The 24,957-nt window shown below is 43.2% G+C and overlaps 1 protein-coding gene across 7 annotated transcripts; it reads left to right on the top strand.

The window, feature by feature from the left end:
• The first annotated feature begins 190 nt into the window (after positions 1-190).
• On the top strand, positions 191-23,933 carry LOC147029927 (uncharacterized). 7 transcript variants are annotated; one of them, XM_085873436.1, is made up of 6 exons: positions 11,402-13,143; positions 18,120-18,818; positions 18,911-18,972; positions 19,476-19,602; positions 19,830-22,893; positions 23,051-23,933. In XM_085873436.1, the coding sequence occupies exons 5-6, from the start codon at positions 22,336-22,338 to the stop codon at positions 23,792-23,794; spliced, it is 1,302 nt and encodes a 433-aa protein (XP_085729562.1). In that variant the 5' UTR covers positions 11,402-13,143; positions 18,120-18,818; positions 18,911-18,972; positions 19,476-19,602; positions 19,830-22,335; the 3' UTR covers positions 23,795-23,933. The 7 variants fall into 7 exon arrangements, with proteins under 7 accessions (XP_085729563.1, XP_085729559.1, XP_085729561.1 ...); XM_085873433.1 differs by lacking the exon at positions 11,402-13,143 and adding an exon at positions 10,080-10,564 and having other exon boundaries at positions 19,476-22,893; XM_085873431.1 differs by having other exon boundaries at positions 19,476-22,893.
• Positions 23,934-24,957: the final 1,024 nt, after the last annotated feature.

Genomic DNA, 24,957 nt, shown 5'->3' with positions numbered 1-24,957 from the left:
TAAACGTATGCATCAGAACAACATGTTGAATGCTAAGAACAAGTCTCTCATCGGACAGGTACTCTGCGCTTACAAATACAAACAATGATTTATACATAAAATTCAGGTTTATATGTGTGTGGGACTTTTGGGCTTCCATCGATTTAAAATGTTGCCATGGTAACTGTGAGAGACTGTCTTTGATTCCAAACCGAAGTAGTGCTGCGGGTCTCGCGAGATCAACTCGATCCAAAATAATCCGCAGGAACTATTTTACATGGCAGGGTGGTGTCCCGTTGTTATGGTAATTTTAGTCATGGATCCCGACTCTCGATTCACAAATGAGCGTCCTTGGTTACAAGAAATGTCACATGATGTTTTCAAGAGGTTTGTTGTGGTTGGGGTGGTGGATTGGGATCCTGGGGTCCTGAGTTCGAGACCTTTTTTAACTGATGAATTAACACCAGGGGGTTGACTCAGCCTGTCATCCTGAGGTTGGTGAAGTGAGCACCAGTGTGTTGGTGATAGGGGCACTGCATCAGCGGCATTGCAGTGCCCCTAACCAATGATGCAATCAGCAGTCAAAAAGGCTGCACATGAAGGGAATCGGTTTATGAGTCAGAAAAACAGGAAACAGCAAAAAAAACGATTGTATTTATATTATTTATATAAAAATGAACATTTTAACTTTACTCAAAGCCTGGTTTTTTAATGGTGGTGTAAATAGGAGCTGGATGTGTGTTTCCTACTCGCTTCGTGTTTGTACATGACGTCACATCAAGGGGAAAATCTTGCGCTGGAGCAGAAGCCCTCTCCCTCTTCCTCTCCCTCTCCCTCTCCCTCTCCCTCCACCTCTCCCTGTCCCTCTCCCTCTCCATCTTTCTCTCCGTTCCCCTCTCCCTCTCCCTCTCCGCCTCCCTCTCCCTCTCCGTCTCCTTCATCCTCATCCTCTCCCTCTCCTTCTCCGTCTCCCTCTTCGTCTTCATCCTCACCCTCACCCTCTCCCTCTTCCTCTCCCTCTTCCTCTCCCTCTCCCTCTCCTTCTCCGCCTCCCTATCCCTCTCCCTCTCCCTCTTCCTCTCCCTCTCCCTCTCCTTCTCCGCCTCCCTATCCCTCTCCCTCTCCCTCTCCCTCTCCGTCTCCTTCTCCGTCTCGCTATCCCTCTCCCTCTCCCTCTCCGTCTCCGTCTCCTTCTCCCTCTCCTCCGTGTCCCTCTCCGTCTCCGTCTCCCTTTCTCTCTCCGTCTCCTTCTCCCTCTCCTCCGTGTCCCTCTCCGTCTCCGTCTCCCTTTCTCTCTCCGTCTCCGTCTCCCTCTCCGTCTCCCTCTCCGTCTCCCTCTCCGTCTCCCTGTCTCCTTGTATGTGTCTGTGTCTCTCTTGCCCCCCCCCCCACCCCACTGATGGTTTGGTTTCTGGGTGCGTTGTCATGGCCGCCGTCAGCTCCTGCTCTGTTTTGTGGTGAGATCATGGTGCTGTTTTCCTTACCCCTTCTGTCTCCCTTTTCCTCTTTTTCTTCCCGCATGTTTTTGGAAGTTGTCTGTGTCTTCTCTATCCTTTGTATCTTAGAGAGAGAGAGAGAGAGAGAGAGAGAGAGAGAGAGAGAGAGAGAGAGAGAGAGAGAGAGAGAGAGAGAGAGAGAGAGAGAGAGAGAGAGAGAGAGAGAGAGAGAGAGAGAGAGAGAGAGAGAGACAGAGAGACAGAGAGAGAGAGAGAGAGAGAGAGAGAGAGAGAGAGAGAGAGAGAGAGAGAGAGAGAGAGAGAGAGAGAGAGAGAGAGAGAGAGAGAGAGAGAGAGAGAGAGAGAGAGAGAGAGAGAGAGAGAGAGAGATATGGCCTATTTATTTGGGTGTGGCCTACCTGCTTTGATGAGGCCTTGTAAACTTGGTCCTTTTTTTTCTTTGCTTATAATGCACTTTCCTTCGTTTTTAGTGTGATCATTTTTTTGTTTTTTTAGTTTGAACCCCCCTTGCTTTGTCAGACTCGAACAAAAAGGGGGAGAGAAACCGCTGATATGGTGGATCCACGCACTCGGTTTGAGGCGTTTGAAAATTTAACAAGGAAGCATGCATTGGTGTGCGTTCCACCTGAAGGAATTGCCACCGAAGACATTGTTTTATCAGTGGGGAAAATAATAGAGAATCAAAATGTAACAGCAACATCGAAAATAAATAAGAAAATCGTTGTCTTTGTGTCTGATGAAAAATTTGTTCACGATGTTGAAAGTTCAGGACAAACTACAGAGACTGGTCTCTTGATATTGGCTTCATCAATGGATACCCCATCAATGAGAATTGTTATATCAAATGTACCCCCGTTTATAACCAATGACAAACTGATGTGTATTCTGTCACGATACAGAACAGTGTCGAAAATCTCGATGATTCCTTGAAGAGCTCGAGATGAACGGATAAAACATGTAATGAGTTTCCAATGGCAGGTTTATATGATTCTTCTCGATCGAGGTGATGACACCGGTCTAAACATTTCGTTTAAAGTTACTTTGAACAATTATGAGTACCAAATGTATGCGTCTTCAGCCTCATTGACATGTTTTAACTGTGGAGTGTTTGGACATGTGAAAAGGTTTTGTCCAAAAGTATCTTGTGTAAAGTGTGGTGAAGCAGGTCATAACAACACTGACTGTGAAAAAGATATTACTCCGGTTTCAAGAGTAGAGAATTGAGTAACTCCGAATACCCAGACGCTTCGTGTTGTTTCCTCGCACAAGGAGACTCAGGGTTTTACTCCAGTCCCGAATCCAAAAGAAGACAACACCTCAGCTTTAGGAGATAATGAAATCTTCTTCTTCTTCTTTCGGCTGCTCCCTCTCCTTCTCCGTCTGTAGGGGTCGCCACAGCGGATCATCCATATGATCCGCATAGTGATTTGGCACATGTTTTACGCCGGATGCCCTTCCTGACGCAACCCTGGTCGCCTCTTACGACACAGGGATACTAGGAGATAATGAAATGCCCCCTGAAAACCCAAATGGTTTGACTGTTGCTGCATGTAGTGTGGAGATGGAGGAGGATCCTGTTGCCGTGACAAAGAAACGAAGAGCACCCTATATTAGTAGTTCCAACACGACCGTAAAAAAGGTAGTTTTGGACGAAGGATGTAGTTGAGGATGCACCTCAATGTGTTACTCAGGGATCTCCAGGCTGCATTGATACTCGGGAGAATGATTTTGGATTGATTAATGAAGAATATGATTTTGAAGGATTACTGTGCAACACTGGGAATTTGACAACTGAAGCAGGTGGTGAGGCTGATGTTGATGGAAAACTTATTAGCAAGTCGTCACCAGCACTTCCTGTTGAGATCGAGCAGAATGGAGGTGTTTCAGTCCTTGCTACCCCTTCATTGATACAAAATCCCAATCATTATCCTGGTTATTCAACTGAGCCAGTGAATACCAGCCCTCAAGAACAAGAAACCGAGGTTACTGCTCCGGTTGAACATACTCAGTACCAGAGTAAAGTTGAGGAACATTCTGGCAAATCTTCAGAGTTGTCAGGACCTGAAATAGTGACTGCTTAGACTGATTTATATGACCCAGGTGGGGCCGGGTCTGATTTTTCAGAATCAAATGATGAAGCTGAGGTGACTGAGTTGTCTGAATCTTCATCGTATCAGTCATACAGAGCCCCACAACTTATTCTTGCCTTTCTGAAGGAAACATAACGACACCAAAATGTGATCATTAAAGATCATTTTCCTGATTTAAATTCATTTGTTCAAGCTGCAAAAGACATCATTAGTATAGGAAGCCTGTTGAATTCAAGTTCACAAAGTCACAGTTTCATCGTGTTCGAAAGGTTGTTACAAAAGCGGGGATTGAAATTTCTCAGCAACCGCTCAAGCCTTTAGATAAAAATGAAAAAGATTATTTTTGGAACCTTAAATATGAATGGCGGTGGAGCAAGTCACAACCGCCAGGTTCAAGTGAAAAGTTTGTTTGATCGTAAACAAATAGATGTACTTTTACTCCAGGAAACACATAATTGAAGATGTGGAGTATGATTGGGGTCACCTCTTTCAGGGACAGTGCTTTTTTAGTAATTCGTCTTCTTCTGCTGGTGTGGCCTTTTTATTCAGACCTGGGCTCGCACCTGAATCATGCCACTTCCAAGAGGTTATCAAAGGCCGGTTCATCTCTCGAGAACTGGTCATCAATAATTTCCATTTTACACCATTCAATATGTATGTACCCAGTGAGAGTGGAGAACGAAGAGCCTTCTTTTTGTCTTTAATCAGACACTTTCGCTCAATTGATCTCCATGATTGTATTTACATGGGGGTTGATTTTAATTGTACCTTTGAACCTTTTTTGGACAGAAATACAGCAGAACCTCACCCCGAATACTATGCCCATTTGTCTAATTTTTTTTTTTGGAAATAGGTTTGTTAGATGCGTGGAGGCTATGTCACCGCAACGAATCTCAATATATGTGGGGACGCTGTGCTCACGGGAGAGCATCCTTTGCTCGACTTGACCGGTGGTACATAAACTCGCATTTCAGGAATGCTGTTTTCTCTCTCGTTCACTTTCCATCCTTATTTTCCGATCATCATTTCGTTACCCTGCGCCCCTTTTTCCCTGAACCCTCACATAAAAGTACGTACTGGAAATTCAACACCAATCTTCTTGAAGATACTTCGTTTAAAAAAGGCTTCTATACATTTTGGGCAATCCAACTCTCAAAAAAGCCTCTTTTTCTTCATTCGAGTTATGGTGGTACAACACAAAAGCACAGATTAGAGTGTTTTGTCATCATTTTTTTTCAAATGTTACCAATGTTAAAAATACAACAATGGCCCTGTTAGAAGCTGATATCATATATTTGGAGAGTAAAGTGGCCAGATATGGAAATAGGAGAGACCAAAGCATATTAGTTGAAAAGAGGAACCAATTGAGAGAACTGACACAAGAGAAAGCAGCAGGGATGTTAATCAGATTAAGGATAAACAACATAAAGGTTTTAGATACTCCCAGCAAATCCTTTTTCCAAATGGATTTTGTCAACAAATCACAAAAGACCGTTTTTTTCTCTGGTAGACTCGAGGAAACATGGTCGTTAACTCCAGTGATGTACGGTTGTGCATTCGTGATTATTTTTCAAAAATTTATGCAAAACATAAATGAGCAAACTATGGAACTTTGTGAGCAAACTATGGAACTTTTAACTTCTCACTTTCCTTCCATCACTGAGCCCCAGCGCCTGAGCTTAGACTCACCAATCACATTACCTGAGCTAACACAGGCCCTTGCTGGATTGAACTCCGGGAAAGCGCCTGGAATTGACGGCTTACCGGCAGAGTTTTTCTTGGCGTTTTGGAACTTTTTGGGCCCTGAGTTATTGAATGTCCTGGAATCATCTTTGGTAAATGGAGAACTGCCTCTAAGTTTTAGAAGAGTGGTGGTGTCATTTCGACAAAAGACTGGAGACATACGGCAGATGAAGAACTGGTGACCGTCTCGGTGTTATGTATGGACTACAAAATATTGTCAAAAGTGTTGGCCAGTCGGTTGAAGACGTTAATTGGTGATCTCATCCACTCTGATCAGAACTACTGTGTCCCGAACAGATCAATTTATGATAATATTTTTTTGATCAGAGATTTGCTGGAGTGTGATTCCATGGAAAAAGAATTTGGGATAATATTCCTTGACTTAGAAAATGCATTTGATGGTGTTGATCATGTGTTTTTGCATCATGTGTTGGAAGCATGTCGTCTTGGTATAAATTTTAGGGACAATGTATCCTTACTGTACAGCAATATATTTAGTATTTTAAAAATTTATAATGAGCTCGTCTCTCCGATACAGGTACAGAGAGGGGTGAGGCAAGGGTGCCCCGTTTCTGGATTATTATTCTCCTTGGTTATAGAGCCACTTCTAATTCTATTCAGGAAAAATCTTTCAGGAGTAACTGTGTCCACCGGGATTCCTTCACTTGTTGTATCAGCTAATGCAGATGATGTCGCTGTGGTCATTAAGAATGACAATGATATCTCTGCATTTGTAAAGTGTTTTAATCTCTTTTGCTTGGCATCTTCGTTGAACTGGAACTGGAACAAGAGTAAAGCCTTATGGGTTCCCAGTCTTAAAGACAATCCGCTGGGGACACGGTTAGTACCACCGGTGCATTTGCCTTCAAAGTTAAAATGGGTGGAAGAGGGAGTCAAATATCTCGGCGTGTTCCTGGGATCCCCACTCTATGTCCTTCAAAATTGGGATGGGATGGTTGAACATGTTAAAAAAAGATTAGGACTCTGGAAGAGAGCCCCACCCCACCTTTCCGACAGAGCTAGGGTTTCAGTTGTAAATAATTTGGTTGCCTCATCTTTGTGACATAAGTTTAACTGCCTCCAACCACCGGAAGTGCTACTGAAGACTGTTCAAAGGCTTCCGGTTGTTTTTTTCTGGAGTGAGTTTCACTGGTTACAGCCAAATGTTATATGCCATCCTTTGGCTGAAGGTGGCTAAGGACTTGTCGACATAAAAAGCCGTATAATCGCTTTTCGGCTATGCTCCACTCAGATGTTGATGCACGAAGAACAGCTGCCTTGCCGACTCCGAGCCCGTCATATCTTGCAGCAAGCAAGTGGGCTCGGTTACAGCCTTGAACTCTTCTTGATCAAAGTCCAGCATGTCGATATATTGTTATGAATTTGGAAGCTTACTGCACTCAGCATTCAGGTCCTTATAGAACAGTTATATCAGTAAGTGTGTGTTTATAGATATATCCCTAGTCTCGTGGGAATTAAATGTTCGTGTGCTGCAGAGTTATTTTGATAGTCAGGGTTTCCTTTTACATTTTTACATCACCAACAATTACAACAACACCTTCGCTCCATCCTGACGCCATAACGCTCGTGGTGGGCGGAGTTCAAGAGGACCTGGCGTCTCTCTCGCCCAATCCGGGGGATGCGAGCGAGGGTGCCGTCGGTCAGCCAATGAGCACAGCCCACGCAGGACAATGTTACTCTCCCTGTTTGAGGGGGGGGGGGGTCTGCCGTGGCGGCCACCACGCCCCCCGGTCCAATCAGCGGACTTGGCAACCCTTTTTGGCCAATCACGGGGGCGAGGAGCGCATTTTGCGCGCCAGAACCATCCAGTGAGCGAGAGCAGGTCCGAGGAGGCGGCTCCTCCCCTCTGGAGAAGGGGTGAATAATAATTTGGCGAGATCCGACAGAAGTCGTCGGAGTTGAGTTGGTTTTTGGTCTGCCGGATCACCTGACCTTGTCTGCTGGCGCTTTCTGCTTCGTTCGTGCTCGCGCTGGTTGGGGTCCGCCCTTCAGCCTCCGTCCCGGGCACTCGGAGTGGCATCGTGGTTGTCGGGTCGAGAGAGAGGAGATTGGTCCGGTGTGCTCGATCGCGTCTTTGGTCTGGTCTGCGTCTGGCTGCACCCCGCGCATTCGAGGTGTCTCGTCTGGCGCAGTACGACAAGCGATTGGCCAACTCAACATGGGAGGTTACCTCGTCTCGCCTCCTCTGGATTCGGCTGCCCCGGTCCGCGAACAGAGCTCCGGGAAGGGGTGGTCGTCCAGCCGCGTGCTTGCGGCCAAGTAGCTAGCCGTCCTGACTCCCAGCCGAACTATCCTTCTCGGCTGGAGAGCCGAATAAAGACAGTTGAGGTCCATCTTCTTTTGGGTATTTGTGTGCATGTGTGTGTCCTTGGGCCCCGTCTGTAAGTAGGAATTGTTAAGTGCTCTTTGCTGTACATAATTTGCATTGCTTAGTCGGTTTAACTCTGCTCTTTGTGTGTTCCCTCCCCATTTTGTTGAATGTACCAGCTCGTCCTTGTCCTTTCTTTCATTGGCTCGCCACAGTGCATGTTGGGGGATTAAAAGGGCCGTTGCTGCCGTAGTTGTGCATTTGGACTGACAGGACCTCGGTAACCATCCGCTTGGGTTACACACGGGTCGAGCACGGTAACGGCTCGTCCCGTTCGAGCTCCTTCAAGGGTGTGATTTCCTCGGTAGCTCGCCACGTGGGCCTCCAGGTATTTTGAAGTTTGGCAAATAACCCTGTCCCACGTGGTTGAATTATATTGACAATTCACGGTCTTGTAAGGGACCCTTACCTTCAGGGTTATCGGAAAGGTACGATCTAGATTCCGGGTGTTCGGTGGAGCCGACTCTACTGCCCCATCTAGCAGTCGTGCTCGCCGCCGATACCCGGCCCACAACAATATCTCATCTTTCAACATTTTATCAGAGTCTTTTGAATGCTTGGCAGAGCCTTTCGGTTAGTTGCCAGCAGGGAACTTATGCCACAAATATGTTTGTGGAAGAACCCCTATTTTACAACCCATTGTTTCCTGCAATTCCGAGAAGCCGTGACCTTTATCAACAGTTTATTGCAGCAGGCACAATCAAAATACTACACCTCTGCCACGATTCCGGGTTGGGGTGGAAAACAGTGCCGGAGATAGCAGATATGACAAGAATATAGCCAAATAGGACGATCGACAAAATCCGAAGAGAAATTGTGAAAAAAAGTTCTCAACTTGAACTAAAATGGACTCAAGAAAGGTTTTTGACAACAAATTACTTCGGGTTTCCTGGGTTAATTGTACAACTGAGTCACAGAGATTTACCCCCCATTAGCTCAGAAAAATATATTTTCAGAAATATAGCAGTAAGGACCAATATAGACTGTATTGGTCCTACTCGAGGACTCTCCATTGAATGGAGGGGCCAGGTGGAAAAGACTAATGCCGGAAGGACTCCTATCTGAGCCTATATGGAACTCATTCCATCATAAGCTTGTCACTAAAAGGACTGGAGACTTACAGTGGCGACTAGCACATTGGGTCTTCATATAGGGTTTATATATAAATTTATAGGAATTTACTGGAAAGGAATTTCATGAAGCTTCTTTATATAGGGTTTATATACAAATTTATAGGAATTTACTGGAAAGGAATTGCATGAGGCCTCTTTATATAGGGTTTATATATAAATTTATAGGAATTTACTGGAAAGTAATTTCATGAGGCCTCTTTATAAAGGGTTTATATATAAATTTATAGGAATTTACTGGAAAGGAATTTCATGAGGCCTCTTTATATAGGGTTTATATATAAATTTATAGGAATTTACTGGAAAGTAATTTTGTGAGGCTTCTTTATTTAGGATTTATATATAACTTTATAGGAATTTACTGGAAAGGAATTTCATGAGGTCTCTTTATGTCAGGTTTATATATAAACTTATAGGAATTTGCTGGAAAGGAATTTCATGAGGCCTCTTTATATCGGGTTTATATATATAAATTTATAGGAATTTACTGGAAAGGAATTTCATGAGGCCTCCTTATATCGGGTTTATATATAAATTTATAGGAATTTACTGGAAAGGAATTTTATGAGGCCTCTTTATATAGGGTTCATATATAAATTTATAGGAATTTACTGGAAAGGAATTTCATGAGGCTTCTTTATAAGGGGTTTATATATAAATTTATCGGAATTTACTGGAAAGGAATTTCATGAGGGCTCTTTATATAGGGTTTATATATAAATTTATAGGAATTTACTGGAAAGGAATTTCATGAGGCCTCTTTATTTTGGGTTTATATATGAATGTATAGGAATTTACTGGAAAGGAATTTCATGAGGCCTCACCTTGAATAGTGTACAGCTTGGGTGACCAATCTGAGGAAGGACAGAGCCACCATGAAGATGGTTCAGCAGAGAGTACTGAAATTGATGAATAATTATCGGTCGAGCTTAACTCGACTTGGTGGAGTGGCTGAAAGAGACAGGACTTCATACATTGGAAAGAAGGCGCTGGGAGTGGATCTCATCGAGATGATGAAGATAATGAAGGGTATACACAAAATAACTGCAGAAGAGGTTTCTTGCAGAAGGGAGATCAAGTGACAAGACCAAGGTCTGCACCCTGAGAGTAAATAAGAGTAGAGTTAAGATGGTAATTAAGGGTCTTTCAATCAGAGAGTGGATGATACTGCAAAGGTTGTCTGTGGAAAGGTAATGGCAGCAAAAAGAGTCGATACATTTAAATTGGAATGAGATAGGTACCGAAAAGTAGTGGGGATCGAGGGAGTGGGACATAACATTGATATTTACAGGAATTGTCGGGAGCTGGTAACTGAGATATGGATCGGTGATTGGATGTATGTGTCATGATTGATAAATCTCTGAGTCTCTTCAAAAGGTGAATGAATTGACTGTCAGGGCTTGTTCATCACTCATCCTCCTCACCCAATTAGTTTGTAATTTCAATGAAATATCATGTATTTGTTGCACAATTGTTCATGTGTATAAATACCCAGGTGATGTCCGTGCTAATTCCACTTTCCTCATCCCCACTCCTGCACCTCCACACCCTCTCCCTCGGTGAATTTGTTTTGATAAACTGTTACATTGATTCATGTGGTTTAGATAAAGTGCAGGCTTGTTGGGCCAAATGTCCTCCTCCTCAGTCCAGTTCCTTGTTTACGACGACAACGACGAGGACGACAACAACTACTACCTCGATTTTCCACGTATCTTCGCTGCTCCTCGAGTTGCTCCAACTATTCATCATTGTAGTCCCACTACTACGGTTCTATTGGTATTTTTGTTTTGTTTTGGTTCTCTAAACCGAGTTGGTTCGTTTGTTTATTTTATTTTCGTGTTTTCGTTCTTTAATGAGACGTTTTGTGTTGAGGCCTAGCTTGACTTGTGGCGTTATCGATAAAATATCGTTTAGAATTCCCTTTGTTTTTTTACTTTATGACCCTTTTCCGTGATAAATAGCACAACATTGTGAATGAGCTGAGTAATGTTTGTTTCGAACGAGTTTGTTTAAAAACCGCGTTTTTCAACGTTTGTTTTCCTTCAGGTTAATCACACTGTCCTTTATTTCGTGAGCAGTTTTGTTTGTAAAAGATATATCTCGGTATTTTAAACATGTCGATGAATCGTGAATGGGATGGCGTTGCCGCGAGCTGTTCTGGCCAAGCAAGTGTGAGCAGCTCCACACATCCATTTAACGTGTTGACAAGGAAACATGGAGTGAGATGTGAGATGGGACAAGCTATCCCAATGGAAGCAAATGTTAAGGAAATGGCGAATGTTGTTGGTTCATCAACAATAGTTGCTGCCTCAAATGTCTGGAAGGGCTGTGTTCTTCCTCAAATCCGAAGCTGAAGCAAATAAGGCGATACAGAAAAGGATTGTTGTGGGTGGATTATTTGTACAAGTCAATGCGCTCTCGAGTCTTGGTACACGGATTACCTTGTCCAACATACCTCCTTTCATGGCCGATAATGCAGTTGTGCCTTTCCTGGACCGATTGGGAGTGCGAGGATCACCTATTAGGCCCCTGTCTCTCGGTTATCGTGAGCCTGTCCTACCTCATATCCTGTCTTTCAAAAGACAAGTCTCATATCGAGTTGAGAAATGACATGGAATGTGAGGGATCCTTTGTTATTCCTTTTGAAGGGAAGAGTTACAAGATATTTCATATGACCAATGAGCCTTGTTGTTTTGTATGTCAGGCAAAGGATCACATGAGAGCAGACTGCCCCACTATCTTAAATGAAGTTTCTGCTCTTTGGTACCTTAACAAGCCAAAGGAAAAGAAAAGTGTCATTCCAGAAGCTTCTGCATTGTATTCTCATCCTGGCCCTTCTTCTGCTGACAATCAATGGCAGACAGTGTGGGTGGGGAAGGGAAAGAGAGCGCAGAAGAGAACATCAGAACCAGAAGACAAAGGGACTGCTGATCAAACTGATGTTGTAGACACAGCCAACAAGAACTTGAAGTGATCTGCAAGCTCAAGTATTTTGGAGGAGACAGAAATTGTGACCAAATTTGTGCAAATGGAAAATGAGGAATATGCTGTTCCTGAAGTTACAGATTATCAGAAGTCTTTGCTGCCAGATGCACCCAAAGACTTGTTGAGTGAACAGAAAGAGGGAACATCCATGAACCAGCCTGGCATGGTCATGAAGAATGATTCTGTGGCATCTCCTGACCTGTCAGAGTCAAATGAGACTGAGATGTCTGTCGCTAACACAGTTCATCCAGACAAACCAAAAACAATTGAAATGAGGATTCATCATAATTCAATGATTGCTGCATCCAAGGCAGTAGTTCTGCATGAAAGGACCACCACTGAAGCTTCAAAAGATACTGTAGAACCCCTTCATGTTGGGACAGACAGGCAGAAGGTTCCGGTCTTCCAAGCGACAAAGGCATTACCTGCACTGACCGAGGTCTGGAGTGCTGCCGCAATGTCCACAGTTGATGTGGACAGTGAAGTCGAGCAGAGTTCTACCGTAGCACCTCAAACGGATGATCCCCCTGTCCCTACCATCAAAGCATCTTCAATCCCTATAGCTTTGCCAAGCGGTGATGCAAGGACTGCTTCATTAGTACCAATGGAGTGTTCATCTGTCACTAGAAGGTGCAAAGTCACTTTTAAGTCACGACAAGGTAGAAGTTTTGTCATACATTGCAGATATACCAAAGGAGAAAGACCATGAGCTCCCAGACAGTGAAGATGAGGAGAGCATCGGTGACTCGGAAGGGGATCAAGGATCATGAACAGGCATTGACTTGGAACTGCCCTCAGGGCATCATTTGTGTCTTCCTCGCCATGAAATATTGCAGTTCCTTGAGCAAAGTTTGCACAGTCGGAAAAAAGTTGAAACTGCTTTAAAGCGGTGGAAAGACTACAAAACATTCGTGCATTCCCGATATACTGAGGAGAGATGGACAAAAAGGAAGACTTCAGGTTCGGCTGAGCAAGTCTGAATCAGGAAGTTTCTTGCAAAGTTGCTACGTAATGGGGCTAAGCATGAGTTGGCTTCTACTGTGTTTCTCCTTCCATAACTCTCATTATATGTCATGACAGCATTATGTTTTCGCCTGGGATCACTGAATGTTAACGGGTGTGAAGATGCATTTTGTTTGCACCAAGTAATGTCATTATCTTTAAAGGAGAAACTTGGAGTCGCCTTCTGCAGGAGACCCACACAACCCAAGAGGCTGCCTTCTGATGGGAAAGCCAATGGCAAGGATTGGCATTTTTTCACTTACGTCACGGATACATCTTGCGGAGTGGCTATCCTCTTTTCGTCAAGTGTGAAACCTCAAATACATGTTGAAAATGAAGTCGGTTTGGGTCGTTTGTTACTTGTAAAGGTAAGGTTTGAAGATTTTGTTGTGAACTTCAACAACATTTATTTACCATGTATAGGAGCTGCAATGGTGCGGTTCTTTGATCACATGTGGAGATTCATGCTCACCTTGCCCGACGAAGAGTGTGTGATTCTTGGAGGATATTTTAATTACACTCTCAATCCCTCCCGAGATAGAGTTGGGAAAGAGCCACACAGTCCTTCTGCTAAGGTAGTTCAACAAGTGGCAACACTGTTCAACCTGAAAGACATTTGGTGTGTGCAGCACCCCACAGATGCATCATTCACTTCCACAAGTATCAAGGGTGGTAATATCTCGCAAACCCGACTGAACTGATTTTACTTGTCTCACTGTTGGTGCAGGAGTGTATGTTGATCCGGTATAAAATTTGCACATTTTGCAGACCATAATCTGGCCTGGATTCATCTTTCCCTGACTGAGGCAAGGCATGGCACTGGGTTTTGGCATCTCAACAATGACTTGATCAAGGAGGAAGCTTTTTTTTGTTAAACTTTTGGCAAGCCTGGAAGGACAGAAAAGGAGATTTTTGTTCACTTGGACTCTGGTGGGATGTTGGGAAAGCACGACTGAAATTGTTATGCCAGGAATACTCATATGGATCACGGAAAGCAATTGGAGTAAAAATTGCTGAGCTCGAAGAGGAATTGTTGCATCTTGAGTGTCACTTTACCACGCTCAGCCCTGCTGAATTGCGTGCTTATGAGGAAAAGAAGAGCACTCTCAAAGCATGTAGTCGTATTAAGGCACGAGGAGAATTTGTTCGCTCTCATTTGCAGTTTCTTAATGAGGATGAATATGCCCTGAGTTATCTCAAAACTTTGGAAAAGCGCAAAGGTCGACTTAGGACGATATCCAGTGTTCTGGCAGAAGATGGCTCCTTGTTCAATGATCCATAGCGTGTTCATGAACGAATTTGAGGTTTTTATGCTCAACTCCACTCAGGTAAGAAGGTGGATGCGGATGCTTGTGGCACTTTGTGGAACGGCCTCCCTGAAACGGCTCTAGAATACAGAGAGCGACTCGAAGCTCCATTTTCTCTGGGAGAATGAACAATTGTTCTGCATTGCCTGTTGCTGGATAAGTCCCCTGGAGTGGATGGCTTGTCTTGTGAATTTTACACCGAAGTATGGGATTTGATTGGACTTGACTACCTTAGTGTAGCTCAGGAAGCATGTGATTTGGCCAAATGCCACTGTCTTGGAGGCGAGCAACCTTGGCTTTGATTCCAAAGGAGGGTGACTTGAAAGATATAAGGAACTATCGGCCAGTGCCTCTGTTGTGCGTGGACTTCAAAATCATGGCAAAAATGCTGTCAAATCGACTGGGACTGGTGTAACAAAAATTAATCAGCCCTGACCAGTCATATGCCATCCCTGGCAGAACAATATTTGACAACATATCCCTGGTCAGAGACGTAATCCAGTATGCGGACAAGACTCAGACTCAAGTTGCATTCCTTTCCTTGGATCAAGAGAAAGCTTTTAACCAATTGAACCACGATTACCTCTTTGACACCATGCTAACTTTTGGGTTGGGGAGGCGATACGTCGGCATGATCCAGACGTTGTACATGTCGGCAGAATGCCTAGTTAAAGTCAATGGTCACTTGCTCGCCCCCTTTCCATTCAAAAGAGGAATATGACAAGGTTGTCCCTTGTCCGGCCAACTTTATTTCCTGTGCATCGAACCCTTCCTTTGTTTGATGAGGTGAAGGCTAACTGGTATGGTGGTACCAAACAACAGGCTCTCCCTCATACTTTCTGCATTCGCAGATGACATCCTTGTTTTTGCCAGTAGTGCAAGGGACATGCAAGCCATTTATGATTGTCAGTGGGTCTACTCAACATCATCGTCTGCGACAACAAATTGGAGTAAAAGTTCTGGGCTTCTCATTGGACCAATGCTCATTGGGTCACAGAGTTCCCAAAACGTTTTCAGGAATTGACATGGAGTCACAATGAGCTAAAATACTTAGGGATGCATTTGTCCACCTCAAGTGGGTGCTCACCACTTGTCAACTGGAACACTTTTGGGGACAAGGTAGAAGCAAAGTTGACAGACTGGAGTGGGCTGCTAAAAGTCCTGTCACTGAGAGGGAAAACACTCCTCATTAAACAATTTTATCATTCCAAAGTTGATGTTCAACATCTCATGCATAAGAATTTCAGAGAAGTTTCTGGTTGAGATGCAGACGAAGTTATTGGACTACTTTTGGAATGGCGAACACTGGGTTTCCTTGGGCATTCTTAGCTTGCCCTGAGATGAAGGTGGGCAGTCTTTTCCCTGCCTTCGAAGCTACAACCACACATCCAGGCTGAAGACCATTCAACGCGACCTGCATGCGAATCCTGCACTGCAATGGTGCTCATTGGCGTCGTACTTTTTCAACAGTTTCTAGAGAATCCCAATGAGTGTGATCGAACTTTCCAGATGTCCAGCAGCAACTCCATGGATTTTAAAATCTAACCATGACATTGTGAGCTCCCTCGGCCACCACCCACACACAACTTGGGTTGGCCCCCTGGTGCAGGTAAATGTCCTTCCGTGGGCTGTCAAGGAAGAACATATAACTGCTGGTCATGCATTCGTTCCACAACATGGCTCTTGCAACCCGACGGGACACTCCCTGGCGTGAGATTCTTCCACTTATTTTTCAAAGTCATCCATGTTGTGGGTCACTATATGTTTACCCAACGCCAAGAACAATGGTGGACTAAAGTTGGAGATTGCTGCAGGGTGCCTTAAGCTCTGGAGCCAGGATGCGGCATTTCACAAACGTTGCAGAGGAATGCTGCTTTTGTGGTGAAGAGAGAAACGGTATTTCACATGAACCTGCAATGTTGCCATCTTCAGCCAATTTTCTTGCTGATGAAAAACTTATTTTTGCGCTTCTGGCTTCACTTCTCATCAACACTCTTTATCATCTGACACCCGGTTAAGAAGCCGAGCAAGTCATGGGATCTCCTTGTCAACTTTATTTTAACTTGTGCAAAGATGGCAATATATAAAACTAGGAAGGCAAAAATTGAGAGGAATGTGGTGGAACTCAGTGCTGTGAGCCTGAAAGGCTTGATACACTCACGCATTGTCTCCAAATATAAGGCGACAGAATATGGGAACACTGTTCAAAATATTCAGGAAACTTGAACCACAAACAAAGCACTTTATAGTATCTCTCCACAAGGCACTTTGTATATTCGTACAAATTATTCGTACAAATGTGTTATTTTGGTAATTTGTTTTTTCTTCCCTTTCCTTTCTCTCTTTGTGCTGCTTTCTCTTAAAATGCTCCACCTGAAAGGGCTGTCACACCTTGACGTTTTAGCCAGCATATGCCGACGTATGAAAAATTTGGCGAATATGTTCTGGGTAAGTTTTGTATAAGTTAAGAGCATGCTGAAGCACGCTGGCATACGTCGTAGTACGCCGAGCTCGTCGCCAAATTTTGTGCATGCTCAAAATTTTCCGACATATGTTAGCGTATGACTCACACGTTCCCCATACGCTGCCCATAAGTTGTAGGCACGTTATGTGATCGTTGACACACGTTACTTGTAAGTTACTCATAAGTCGAAATACGTCGAGGTAATGTCGAGCATACCCGAAACTTATTTCTAACCTATGCGTAATGTATCTCCAACGCATATTGACGTATGTAGATGTATTTGACGTCTTCCGGACAACCATAGAACTTGCTGAACGTGTTTCTAACTTACAGCTAACGTAAAATGGTGTATTGGCAGCGTTTAGGGGAATTGGTATATAAAAATGGGCTTCACAGGAGGAACCCGTCAGTGTTCCAGACTCCATGTTTTTTTTTTTCTTTTTCTTTTCTTTTTCTTCAGCATGCCAGTGATGTTGACACTTCAATGTCCTAATGCGGTTATGATTTGAATCGTCGAGCGGCAGCCTTTTAATAGGCTACGCCACGTGATCGTCGGCGATACTCTGCCGCGCTATGCATAAGTTAGACTATCGTTGGGCATATGTTGTGAACGCCGACAACACGCTAAGCATTCGTTGGTATAAGTTATCTTTAAGTTATCGAAACGTTCTGTGTACGTTACTAATACGTTATGCATAAGTCCAACTCCTTAATATACACCCAGAACTGAAAAAAACATCAATAGTTCAGCGTACGCCAGCGTTTTAGATCAATTTTGATATGTTGCCATACGCTGCCAAAATCGTCAAGGTGTGACGGGCTTTACCAACTGCAGTCAAGACCGTGTACTAGCAGAGGTGAGGACAGCGAGCGACGTTAAATGGAATTGTGGCAATTCCAACAAAAGCACGACGACGACGACTACTACTACTACTACTACGACTCCTATCACTTCTACTGCAACTAACAGCCCCTATATTTCTCACCTTATTGTTGGTTAGGTTCAGGAAAGATTTTGGCCCAAGTGTTTCACGAACCAGCTGGCAAGGTCTGATGTCGGACAGAAGCTGATTTCGGTGACGATTCATCAACCTCAACAAATAAATTTGAATGGAAACTTCTTTTTAATGGAAGAAACCATGGGATCTTTAACGTGCTCCAACAATTGTTGGCATTATGGATGCCCTATTTAATGTCCATTTAAGGGATGGACAAACACATCGATGCCTTGCCTGCCTCTGAAACAGCAGGATGGCATTTTCTGAATGGTTTGAGATTTGAGGCCAGGCTTGACAGCTCAGAGACGAGTGTGCAAACCTTGAGTCTATCATGCGAGCCACAAAATACATAGATGGCTGTAATCAATTGTTTAGGATAGACAAAATAAAAAGAGAATTTGTTCAGTTGCTGGACAGTTTGCCAATATTTTAAAGCACAGTTGTTTTTGATGAGAGGATGTTTGTGCAAGAGTACAGAGAGGAAAACCTCCCTCATCCTCACCCTCATCTTTGAATGTAAATTGAACTCATTGAATATTTGATAATTCCTCATCTTGTGATTTCATTCCTTGCAGCTCCAGTGTTCATGAAAAACCACCACAGATTGCAACAAGAAAAAAAGGTTTGGCGTCGAAAGAAGCCAAAGTCCCATGGGAAGAGTGAATGGCATCAGGATGTACTTGTAGATGGCGCATGTCCGAAAGCAGCTGAGGCACAGTCTCCTGTAATGCTGACAAATAAACAATTAAAGACAACACAAGCTGCAGTGGAAGGAAATGTTTGTGGTCCTGCAACATCGACTAGCAAACCAAGAAGTACAACACTGTCTGCAGTCCAATACAAGGCAAATCGTCATTCAACGTGTGAAGACAAACAAGGAAATATCTCAAGATCTGCAGTAAAAAGGAGAATAAAGCCTCCATCTATATCTGCAGACAAACAAGAAAGATCGCAAGATCTTCAGTTAAACAGAGAAGAAAGCTTCTTTCCACATCTGCAGTTAAAAGCTAAACAAAGCTTCTTTCCATATCTGCAGACAAACGAGGAAAGACCTCAACGTCTGCAGTTAAGAGCAGCAGAATCTCCTTTCCCATCCACAGACAAACCAGCAAGTGAGGTGTCGTCTGCAGTGAAAGGCGATGCATTGCATTGTTCCCCATTGGCTGATAATTTTGCAAAGATATCATTGTCTGCAATCGAAATGAACAAAATGACTCATTGCCCTAATGCAGTGAAACCAGCGGATACTGCACTGAGCCAATCTTCCATCAGAGGTGAGACCAAACACAATCTACATTTTCCTTTGTACGAGTGTCTGTATCTTTGTAAAACGGAACTCTCCTGAAACAAAAACTTTCTGCTCCAGAAATGAATTATTTTGACAGCAAATCTCCACCAGCTGCCGGGGATTTTCCCGAGGCTGAAAAGGTACAGAAATATAGAAACAAATGGAACACATGAATGTCATCTACCTACCTGCACGTTTCTTTATTTCTTCTTTATTCCTTCACTTTATTTCTCTTCAATGTGACCATCCTCACCTTTTCAGACATTTTGTTCATCCTCAAAATATGACATATCATCCAATCTTTGTTTACAACAAATGGTTTTCCCTCATGATTGTCCTGTGGAGTGCACCATGCGATCGAGCTGCCAAAGCAACTCGCATATCGACAGGAAATTAATCAGGTTGAGTGAACTGTCTATGAGGAAACCAAAGCATTGAAAGGGTGAAACACAGGTACAAGGGAGACAGGTATTAACTGAGATCTTGGCGAGAGTTTTACAGACGAAGGAAGGAAACAGGTAAACAAGTGAAGGATTGTCAAGTAAATCCTGTAAATCACATTGTCTGTAAATGGATTGTTTCAGTGAATGTCTCAGCTCAATGACCCTGTTTTTTGGTTTCTTCTTTCCAATCCCAACATTAGATCAAAGCTCTGAAGACCGATTCCCGTGGTGGATTAATTGGCCTCTTGACCCTCGGCCTAACTTGCTATATGAATTGCGTCCTCCAGTGTTTGGCAAACACTCTTGGTCTACTGGAGTACTTCCACGGTTTGTAACTTGGTCCGATAATGGCTTGTTGTGAAGTTCATTCTCACAGTTGTATGATTTTAGTGGTTTTTAGATCAATGTTGCTGCAAAAGTTATTTAATGCCAAATGTATAAGATTTTGCTCTGAATCAAAGCTACCACATAGTCACAGGATATATTATGTACCCAAATTAAATAGAATCTCCAAATGATTATGTCATAAGATCATTGCCCTGAATACTCACCAGCCTTCCTCCAAGAATTCAAGATGCTGCTGAAGCAGTGGAGACACCACCAAAGGATATACAAGGTGATTTACCATCACTGTGTCATGTTATTTGGGACAGGGATTTGGAGTTTTCCAGGGTCTCAGCACACCATTGCCACCGCATTTTGAAAGGCACAACTGGATCATTGAAGTCCTGGGCCAGTGAATGCTCAGCAGATGTCAGTTGCTTCAATGTACCTTCAAAAATATTTACATACTCAAAAACACATCATCCCGTCTGTAGCCCACCAGATGAACAGATTCCAGTCAGATCCCATCTTGGCTGAGATCAAACTCAGACCTCAGACCTCACAGCTCATATGCTCATATGCAAGTACGCTACCTTCGAGCAAATTTTCATTCCTTCAAACTCGTAATCCAATGAACACACCAGTCTTATCTAAGGGCCCTGTCACACCTTAACGTTTTAGCCAGTAATGGCAACGTATAAAAATGTATGTAAAACATTGGCGTACGCTGAAATTTTGATGTTTTTATTTTTATTTTTATTTTTTTTAAGTTTTTGGCGTATTCATAACGTGTTGGTCGTTTGCATAACATATTGGTAACGGGCACAGAACGTTTCGTTGTGTTATATATAACTTTTACCAACGAATGCTTACCTTGTGGTCTGCATTCAAAACCTATGACAAACGATAGTTTAACTTACCCTTTGCGCGCTATACGTATCGCCGGCGAACTCGTGGCGTAGCCAGTTAAGAACTTGCCGGACGCCGATTGAAATCAAAACTGCCTGAGAATTTGAAGTGTCAACATCGCAGTCACACCTTGACGATTTTGCCAGCGTATGCCATTCTATGAAAAATGTGTTTACAATGCTAGGCACACGTCAAATACGCTATAGGTAAGTTGTGTATACGTTTAGAGTATGCTGGAAATCATTGAAGTACGCTGGCATATTACCTAGTTTTTTTTTTTTTACCAGCATATTACCTAGTTTTTTTACCATACTATTACCAGCATATCAAGCATGCTGAAAATTTTAAGACGTACTCGACGTAAGGCTCACATGTTTCGCATGCGTTGGCATCTGTTCCTAGCACGTTCCGCGATCGTTTAAACACGGTGAACACACGTTACTTTTAGGTTACTCATATGTCGAAGCACATCAAGGTAATGACCAACATACTTGAAACCAAATTTCTAACTGATGAGTAACATACTTTGAACAAATGAGTAGCGTCAGCTTAGCCTATGTTTAACGTGCTTGGAAACTATGAGTAACGTGCATTGAAACTATGTATCACTGGCCTTGAACCAATGACTAGCGTGCTATGAACGTAAGAATGAGTTGCGTTTAACCTATGAGTAGCATGTTTTGAACCTAAGTAAAACGTGCTTCTAACCTTTGAGTAACGTGCTATGAACCTATTTGTAACGTATGTAAAACGCACATTGTCGTATGTGGATGAATTAAATTGACGTCTTCCGGACAACCATAGAACTTACTGAAAGTGTTTCTAACTTACATCTACCATGTACTGGCGTACATGTTTAGGGGAATTGGTATATACAAATGGGCTTCACAATAAAAACCCATCATTGTTCCAGACTCCATGGTGAGTAGATGTGAACGCCGGTAGTATCAATAGTAGCAGTACTATTACTAGTCGTAGGTGTGCGTGACAGTAGTAGTAGTAGCTGTATGTCTATGTCAGTGGTAGTATGTGAGCGTGATATGGAGGTTGTGGGGGATGATGGATCCTCGTTGCGTCAACAAATAGGAGAATACTTTGCACCATTGTTCGATGTTCTGTAAGGGCTAATTTTTTTTCCTCATTCTGAAGATGAAAAATGTCTTTGTTTTACATTGAAATTGTTAAAAAAGACTTTGACAAATGCATAATGTACTAGTAATGAACACAGAATGCTTCGATAACTTATAGATTAGTTATACCAACGATTGCTTATCGTGTTTTAGGCGTCCACAACCTATGCCCAACGATAGTCTGGCGTATGCATAACGTGGGAGCGCATCGTTTACGATTAAGTGACGTTTGCTATCCATTGACTGCCACTAAACTATTTTAATAAATGGCTGTCACTCAGCTATTGTTTTTTGACGCTGGTGCAAGGCAATTAAAATCGTTTCCATTGAACGAGTTAACTTGCTGTCACTCGTCTAATGTTTTTGGACATTGGAGATCGGCAATTGAATTCGTTTCCATTGAACAAGTTAAATCGCTTCCAATAGACTATTGAAATGATTCACACTGAACTATTTTAATAAACGGCTGTCACTCGACTGTTTTTAGACGTTGGTGTTCGGCAATTAAAATCGTTTCTATTGAACGAGTTAAATCGCTGTCACTCGCCTATTGTTTTTTTGACGCTTGTGTTTGGCAATTGAAATCGTATTCATTGAACGAGTTATATCGATTCCACTCGAATATTTTATAAAGACGCAGCCGATCGTCATTTTAAATCATAGCCAAGCTACACATCGAAGTGGAAACGTCATCGCCATGCCGAACAAAAGCCAGAAGAATGCTGCCAAGAGGTCTCCAGTTCGTGGCCGTGGACGCCGAAGCGCACGCTTGGAGGATTCAGCAGCGCCAAAACCTACTCCTCGACGATCACCATCTGACGAAGAGGATGCTGCCTCCAACACCTCTTGGGGATCGTCCGAGGAATTCATAGCTGCGTGCGTGGCCTCCAACTCTCCTCCACAGGCCCTTTCGAAGAAGACGGCAAAGAAGACACCGTTTTGTCTGGATTTCCACGAGGAGCAGCTGATGTGCGATTTTCTTCGCGAGAACGCCATCCTCTGGGACATTAAGAAAACGGACTACCGGAGGGTGGACAAGAAGGCCAAACTGTGGGAGGATCAAGCCAACGTCATGGGGAAGTCTGCTCCGCACCTTCAAGGATGGTTCAAGTCCCTGAGAGACACCCACACCCGTCTACACAAGAATAAGAGCGGTAACGGTCCCCACGAAATGACGGAGAGGGAGCATTGGGTCAAGGCAAGCTTCGGTTTCCTCAAGTCTGTGGTCCGCCATCGTGCCGAGCCCGTCAAAAGTGTAAGTATGAACACATTAATATCAATACTAATACGTATTTATATTACTTTTACTGTACTACACATGTTCAAGCAAATTATTAATTGTTTATTACAAATCATTGATTTTGAGTCTCATTTTTGCCTTGTAGTTTACTAAACGATTGTCATGTTTGCAGGTTAAGGAAACCATTGCGGCACATAGTGGTGACCTCGAGGCTGCGGAGGCTGCTTGCGCAGATTTAATGGCACTTGAGGACAGGTCGCCTTCTCCTGTCCCTTATCCCTATCGAACTTCAAAGGCAAAGGGGAAGCGTGGCCACGACGATGATGAGTTGCTCCAGTCACTCCAGAAGAAGGTGCACGAGTCTGGGGAGCTCCTCAAAGGACTTGCACAGCCTCAGCCCGTCACAGTCACTGTTGCCTATGCAAACTACATGCGTGACATCTTGCTGTGCATGTCTAAAACAAAATTCCGGAAGGCAAGGTCAGGCATCAACCAAATAGTCAATGTGCTTTTGGATGAGGACAGTGATCCGGAAGAGGTTCCGACAGCCTACCCCGTCCCTGCTCGTGCTCCCGTGCGCTCAACTACAGCAACAGAGGAACAGCAAGAACTGCAGTCATGGGACCAACAGCAGCAGGCTCAGTGCCAGCCCATGATGCCTCCTCCCCCTCACCATGGCTACAAGCAAACTCCACGTGTGAGTACAGAGCAGCCAAGCTCCGCATCTTCATCTGCTGTTATTGGGCCGGCTGCCCGAGAAACGAACTATAGCCAAAGCGACCTTGAGACAAGCAGTCAGAGTTTCTGCAACATCTCTGGGTTCTCAGCATTGCTTAACCTGTCTTGTGATCCAATTGCCACAAGCTCCCCTTGTGTACAGCCAAATCAACCTGATCCACTACACAATTACAAGTGAATTTATTTACAATGGCGTTTTGTACTTCTTTTTCTTTTTCAAAATTTGTTATGTGACATGTTGATGTCATTTGTTATATTCTTTTGTGAAGTGCAATTGTGTTTTATTATTTTTCAGACTACCCAATAAAAGTTTGGCAAACTGGATTTTTTTGGTTGTTGGTTTATTGATAAATAATTCCTAATCAATAATGTAAAATTACACTCCGAGAGTCGGCATCGCTGGTCGCTCAACTTCCAAAGTTTGTTTCAACAACTAGCCGATTTTCATGTTCATGCTTTTAATTAATTTAGAACAATCAATATGATTTACACAAACCTTTTACTTTGCGCCCAGAAAGCCGCCTTGTGTAATTTCTGCCATGTTTCAAAAGGGACTCCATTAAATGGCAGGCCTGCCAATCACATTGGTGTATTCTTTGTAATGTAGTTTTTTGTTTTTTTTTAAATGCTGTTACACTTTCTTCTTGGTCACATTTTTTGCAGCGTCTCGCGTTTAGCGAACGCTGCTCATAGTGAGCTCGGCGTTGTTATTTTTATTCTTCTTCTTGTTCTTCTTGTTGTTTTTTCTTGTGAAGAACAAACCTTAACCTCTAGGACTCGGATCTTGTATATGAAAGATCCGGATCTCCTTAAATACTAAGCACATGTACACTTTCTCGCATTGAGGGTGCCTTTTGAGAGCGTCCATCATGAACTTTGAAATCTATTCGGACATTTGCTTTAAAGTTTTGAAAAGTTCACGTTACTATTTAAAGATTATTCCATTTATCGTATTTACAAATCGTATTGTAAATACGATAATACATTATTTATTTCAGAAATACACGATATATCGAAAATACGTAAAAACATTATGACCGTTCTCACTACTGTCGTAATGAAGGTACGTGTCGAAATATCGGAAGTTTTTTTTGGTTGTTTGTTTGTTTTGGATTATTAATTTATTTGTTAGGGGAAATTTAAATGGCCGTTTCGAAGAAGTTGCTGGGGCCCGTGGACGCATATTTGGACGAACACGATCCCCAAATATATTAGACCTACCTACCAAGTGTAATTGCAATGTGTTGAGTGGTAAAATGTGCAACGCTTGACCAACTTTTTTGCAACAGACACACATGAAAATTACCAGAATAAGGACGCTACAAGAGCAGCCAATAAATT

This window comes from Eptatretus burgeri, chromosome 3 (assembly GCF_056783735.1).
Source record: "Eptatretus burgeri isolate ZD-2024b chromosome 3, Ebu_testis_v1, whole genome shotgun sequence".
Classification (NCBI taxonomy): Eukaryota; Metazoa; Chordata; class Myxini; order Myxiniformes; family Myxinidae; genus Eptatretus; species Eptatretus burgeri.
The sequence above is the reverse complement of the archived record's forward strand: the minus strand, read 5'-3'. Positions and strand labels throughout refer to the sequence as shown.

Coding starts and splice junctions, on each gene's coding strand:
- LOC147029927 (XM_085873437.1), top strand. CDS start 22,336: ATGCCGAACAAAAGCCAGAAGAATGCTGCCAAGAGGTCTCCAGTTCGT. Junction 22,894..23,050: donor GTGCCGAGCCCGTCAAAAGT/GTAAGTATGAAC, acceptor TCATGTTTGCAG/GTTAAGGAAACCATTGCGGC.